Below are 6347 nucleotides of genomic sequence, written 5' to 3'. Positions count from 1 at the left end.
TTTTTTTTTTAATAATTAATTTATTTAACTTTATTTATTTTAATTTTACCACAGAGGGACAGAGTGAGAGAGAGAGAGAGAGGGAAAGTGAGAAAGCAAGCTGCCAGGCCTGGGACTTGAACTGTAGTCGGCCATGTGAGGGTCTAGCACCCTTAACCACCATGCCACCTGCTGTCCCTAGAGAAATGGTCATCTTAAAGATTTTTTTTTTTAAAGAAGTTTTTGCCCTAGGGCACATGCACTGTCCAGAGAGAGAGAGAGAGACAGAGACAGAAACAGTGAGAAAGAAAGGGAGAAATCACCCTCCTGGGAGGATTGCCATGCCACAGTTCCTTCTCTATTCTCCTTCCAGTATCTTGTGCTTGAATGCACACACGCCCAGCGTGATTTTCAAGCCACTGGGTCCGGGACTCAAACCCTGGTCGGCCATATGGGTGTCCTACAACGTAACCGCTGCGCCATTTGCTGGCCCTTCCTAAAGATTTTTAAATTATGCTTCTACATTTTTGTTTAAATTAGTAGATTATTGGTGGACATTTTTATGGCAGTTAGGTTTGCAATGGGAAAAAAACATTTCCAAGGAGTGAAAAAATGTTGCTAGGTTACAAGGCAAGGAATACAAATATTTGAAACTTTCAGTTTACATTTTAAGAGATATGATGGGGAAAAGGAACTCTCAGCAGCAAGGAAACATCCACAGAGCCTTCTGCCTTTCATATAGGCTTAAGCCAGGAGCATGTGCAGTGTTAATACTGCTGATGGAGCCCAGACATTTACTCACCTTGCATGAGCACGTACCCAAGAGCATCATGAACTTTAAAGCTTCTAGAGAGCCAGGTATAATTAGCTTTTGAAAATATTTTGTAGAAAGTTTCTCAGTTGTTTTAACATTGACCTACAGTGGAGACAGCTGGAAACTAAATCAATGCATGACATTTTGGTTCTAATTCTAGATTAACTTAAAGGGTTCAAATCCTGATCAGTGCTATTAAAAAAAAAAAAAAGAAAGAAAGAAAGTTTAAAATTTTAGTAAACCTGAAACTTTTTTTAAAAGAATAATTTATTTTTATTTTATTTATTCCTTTATTTATTTTATTTTAATTTAACCACAGAGAGACACAGAGAGAAAGAGAGGGAAAGTGAGAAAGGAAGCTGCCAAGTCCAGAACTCAAACCATGGTCAGCCATGTGGGAGTCCAGTGCCTCAACCACCATGCCACCTGCTGGTCCCTGAGAAAGTTATTTTTTTAATAATTTATTTAGGGGTTGGCAGATGACATGATAGTTAAGGACACTGAACTCCCACATGGCCGACCACAGTTCGAGTCCTGGACCTAGCAGCTTGCTTTCCCAGTTTCCCTCTCTCTTTCTCTCTCTCGGTCTGTCCCTCTCTGGTCAAATTAAAATAAGTTTAAAAATAAAATAATATATCTAGTTGTGTTATTTCATTGTTTACAATTTAGTTAGTTCAATATTCTATTGATTTCCATACAAGAAAATATTACTATACAGAGGCAGTGTAGTTTAGAGTATGAGCTCTAGAACCCAACTCCCTAGGTGTAAAATCTGGCTTTGGTACTTACTAGCAGAGTTGTTTCCAGGGAGACTCAGCACATGAGTGTCTTTACCCAGGGTGTAAGGGTCCTTGGCTTCATGATAGAAAGATTTTTCTTTTTCTTTTAGGTTTTTGCCATAGGACACTTGCACTTGCCAGAGAGAAAGTGAGAGGAAAAATGAAATCACCCTTGGAGGGATGGCCACACCACAATCCTTTCTCCTCTATTTACCTTCTGGGATTTGGGGCACACACACACCCACACACACCCCATGTGATTTTCAAGCCACCAACTCTGGAACTTCAACCATGGTTGGACATGTGGGAGTCCAACCATCTTAACCACTATGCCACCTGCTGGTCCCGCAACAGAAAAAATTTAAGATCTGGCTTTTGAGAGAGTGAATGCATGTTTAAGGAACTTACACAGAGTGGACTACTAGATAGATGGAGCAGCCCTGTGAGAGGAGATGGGTAAACAGTTTCGTTCCTTGCTTCAAGAGGAATGGGAGAACTGTTACCCAAAATGAAAGATAGAAGGGCTACTTCATAGGCAGGGTAGCCCCAAACTTTGGTGGATGTCTAGCTTATATGGCTTGGCTTAATACCAGGCTAAGTAAGGGGAAGTTATTCATGACTTTTACTGAAAAAGGGCAGTGGTTTTCCTGAACCACTGTCTTTCCCATTTTCTAGCCTCATTACAGTAGTTTGGGTTATTGTCATGGTTATTGTAAACTGTCATGATGCAGGTGGGAGTGTCATCTAGTATGCCAGTGCAGTATAATGAGGACATTATGAGTTTGAAGGTTAGGCAGTGGTCGTTGCAGATGCCATATTGGTTCCCACTGGTTTAGACAAAGTCTCTCAGACACTTCTCTGCCAAGTTTTATTGTAGGTGAGGGAATGTCCTTGCCTCAGTCTTTTCCTGTTTCAGAGTGACCTTGAACAAGTTATTTAATCTGTGTTTGTTTCCATGTATAAAATGAGAATGATAATAGTAATCAGGGTTTTCCAGAGAAATAGAACCAGTAGTGAGTGTTTATATATGTGTGTATATATATATATATATATATATATGCAGGATATGATGTTGCAGTCTTAAGGCAGAATTTCTCCTTTCTCAGAGAAATCTCAGTTTTACTTGTTAACAAGGCCGATCGAATGAGGCCTACCCACATTATTGAGGATAATCTTGTTTAATCAACTGATTATTGATGTTAACCACACCTACAAAATACTTGCACAGTAACACCTAGATTAGTGTTTGATTATGTAACTGAGTATTCCAGCCTAGTCAAATTAACCCACAAAACTAACATCATAGCTACTATCAAATTCATAAAATTGTGATAATTAAATGAGTTCGTACATCTAAAACCACTTAGAATAGAGCCTAACGCGTAAGAAATACTTGCAAAGGCTAAGTAGGATCTTTACTGCATAACACCAGCCAACATTTATTAAATCCCTATAAAATGCAAAGTTCTGTGTGAAAACTGTGGGAGATTCCGTAATAGTCCCTAGAGAATTTCTTCTGGCATGTGTGTGTATGTGTTACCCTGAATTCCAGAGGAGTGGGAAAATGGAGGAGAAAGAATTAAGTGACCATGCCCCATTGGGAGGGTGCTTTCTCTCTCTCAAGCACATGCACACACATGCCCTCTAGTAATAATAAAAAAATTAGCATAAATAATGCAGAAGCTGGGACTGACAGGTTTCTTAGTGGTTAGGACACTGAACTCTCACATGGCTAACTGCAGTTCAAGTCCCAGACCTAGTAGCTTGCTTTATCACTTTCCCTCTCTGTCTCTGGTCAAATTTTTAAAAGATAATAATAATAAATAAAATTAAATAAATAGTCCTTTTTTTTTTTTTTGAGAGGTTTTTGCTATAGGGCGCATCCGCTCACCAGACAGACAGAGACAGACAGAAAGCGAGAAATCACCCCCCAGGGGGCATTGCCCTGGTGCAATCCCTCCTCTTCCATTCTCCTCTCGGGATCCTGGGCACGCACGCACACACGCCTGGCGTGAGTTTTAAGCCACCGGGTCCGGGATGCGAACTGTGGTCAACTATGTGGGAGTCCAGCGACATAGCCATTACGCTAACTGCTGGACCCCTAAATAGTCCTTTTAAAAAAAAAAAAAATGTAGGTGCTGCAACCAGCAGGTTTTGTGGTGGTTAAGGGCCCTGGATTCCCACATGGCTGATTGCAGTTCAAGTCCTGGACTTGGCGACTTGCTTTCTTGTTTATCCCTTTCTCTCCCTCTCTCCCTCCCTTCCTCCCTCTGTCTCTCTCTGGTCAAATTAACAATAACAGGGAACCAGCAGTTAGCGTAATGGCTATGTCACTGGACTCCCACGTAGTTGACCGCGGTTCACGTCCCAAACCCGGTGGCTTAAAACTCACGCCGGGCGCATGTGCGTGCGTGCCCAAGATCCCAAGAGGAGAACGGAGGAGAAGGGATTGCGGCGTGACCATCCCCCCGGGGGGTGATTTCTCTCTTTCTGTCTGTCTCTCTCTGTCTGTCTGGCGAGCGCACGCGCCCTATAGCGAAAACCTCTCCAAAAAAAAAAAAAAATTAACAATAATAAAAATAACAAATGGAATTAAATAAATAATTCTTATAAAAAAATGCAGGTGCTAAGGTCCAATCTGCTTTGCATACTACAGCCACAAGTTTTGTTTGTTGATAGTAATCAACACTGAAGAGACAGCCTGCCCCCATGGGGCTTACATTCTAATAGGATACCTATTGATGCCTCTTTCTGTTGTAAATCTAACCAATAATCTTACTAATTTTCATGCAGAAAGGGAAGGGGAAGTTTGGCTCAGAGACTGTGCACCAGGCCAAGTACAGCCAGAACACTGAATTAATAAAATAGAAATGTTTTTTGTGGCCTTTTAGATGCAGGGGCTTGAAGCCTAAGCTTTTCCATATTGACATCACTATCTTATTAGAAATTTTAATGTAGCCCTTATGTGGGGTTTCTTCATCAAGACTTAAGTCATTTCTGAAGAATGTACAAAATACTCCCAAGTAGCCTAAGGGAAATCAAGATTGTACTAGCACCTGGTTTTCAGCCACTAGGAAACTTGACCATTGAGGAGGTTGTCTCTGATCCCCTTGACATGGAGACTCATTAACAAAAAATGAATAAAAACTTGTCAATAAATCTGTAGAACATTTTACAGAGCACTTTGAGAGACAGGTAGAGCAAGGATTATTATCTCTGCTTTTCTGAGAAGGAAGCTGAGGCTCACGGTAGTAAAGTGAAAGTCCCAAGACTACATAGTAAATAGCAGGTTCTGATGTCTAATTACTCATGTAGTGTGTTCTCTCCTATGTTACTCGGCTGGCTGTGTTTCATTGAGTATAGATCTGGAGAGGAGCTGCTTCTCAACCCTGAAATTCTTTTCCTTAGCTCTTAAGTGAAAGCAGTCTTTACCTTTATTTCATCATACTCGAACACAACTTTTTTTAAATTAGGCAAGAGGGCATGTGTGCTCCCTGGGGAGAGAAAGAGGGAGAGAGAGGAGAGGAGAGGTATAGGAAGCACTCACCCTGGAGGATGGCTGTGCTGCAATCCCTTCTCCATTTCTCCCTCCTTTCGGGATTTTGGGCATGTATGCACACATGCCTGGCTGGCCTGGGATCATATGCTTTAAAGGAAGTGATGATCTTGATCTTCCTTGTTCTTCCTCCTATCCTTCTTTTGGTTTCTCTCATTTATAGCATTCTCCCTACTCTAGATTATATGGATGTTATTTGTGGACTTGTATTTGGCTACCAACTAGAACTTATAATCCACTACGGGAAGGCCAGCAGGTGGCCTGGTGGTCGAGGTGACTGGATCCCACATGGCCAACTACGTGTTTTGAGTCCTAGACCCAGCAACTTGAAAAGCACACCAGGCATGTGTGCATGTATGCTCCAAATCCCAGAAGAGAATGAAAGAGAAGGGATTGCAGTAGGGCCATCCCACCTGGAGGATGCCTTCTTGCTTCTCTCTCTCTCTCTCTCTCTCTCTCTCTCATAAGCACATGTGCCCTGTGGCAAATTAAAAAAAAAAAAAAAAGAAGAAGGAAAAGAAGAAAGAAAGAAAAATCTACTACAGGAATTCTTAACTTATTCAGGACTCCTAGTTTCTTTTTAGAAACTGTCCCCACCCCACCCCAGAAAAATGTACATAAAATTTTTGTATTACTTTAGGAGATTCATGGACTCTAGAATAAGACCTCTTTTTCTAGGAGTCAACAAGTGGTATAGGGTTGAGGTGCTGGACTCTCATGTGGCCAACCATGGTTCAGATCCTGAACTTGAAACTTGCTTTCTCATTTTCTCTGTCTCTGATGAGTATGAAAATAAATAAGAAAAAGAAGGAATAAAATTAAATAATTCTTTAAAAAAAAAAAAAGAACTCTTTTTCTGGATTGTGTGTTTCTTCTGAGCAATATCTAAGTTTCATTTATCTTTGTGTCTATGGCAGAGCCTACCACATGTATAGTAGATACTCAGTAAGAAGTTTCTGAATTGATGAATTAAGATGAAAAATGAGAATCTCAACACAAATTTTTCTTTGTTTCTTTAGGCTTCCATCTGAGTGGAACAGTCACTGAGCCAGCTACTGCCTCTGAACCAGCAGTAACATACAAAGTTGCAATCAGTTTTGATCGATGCAAAATCACTTCAGTGACATGTGGCTGTGGGAACAAGGACATATTCTACTGTGCTCATGTGGTAGCACTCTCACTCTACAGGATCCGTAAACCAGACCAAGTCAAATTGCGT

At 40.9% G+C, this 6347-nt stretch overlaps 1 protein-coding gene across 1 annotated transcript in view; it reads left to right on the top strand.

Moving 5' to 3' along the window:
* ZSWIM5 (zinc finger SWIM-type containing 5) overlaps positions 1-6347 on the top strand; it is a gene marked incomplete in the record, with an annotated part of 174855 nt that overhangs the window by 106020 nt on the left and 62488 nt on the right. Inside the window, 1 exon segment of the mRNA XM_027773921.1 lies at positions 6148-6347. Within this exon segment, the coding sequence (XP_027629722.1) occupies positions 6148-6347 (200 nt within the window).

Source organism: Tupaia chinensis, unplaced genomic scaffold (genome assembly GCF_000334495.1).
Source record: "Tupaia chinensis unplaced genomic scaffold, TupChi_1.0 Scaffold000387_1, whole genome shotgun sequence".
In the NCBI taxonomy this organism is placed as follows: domain Eukaryota; kingdom Metazoa; phylum Chordata; class Mammalia; order Scandentia; family Tupaiidae; genus Tupaia; species Tupaia belangeri.
The sequence above is the reverse complement of the archived record's forward strand: the minus strand, read 5'-3'. Positions and strand labels throughout refer to the sequence as shown.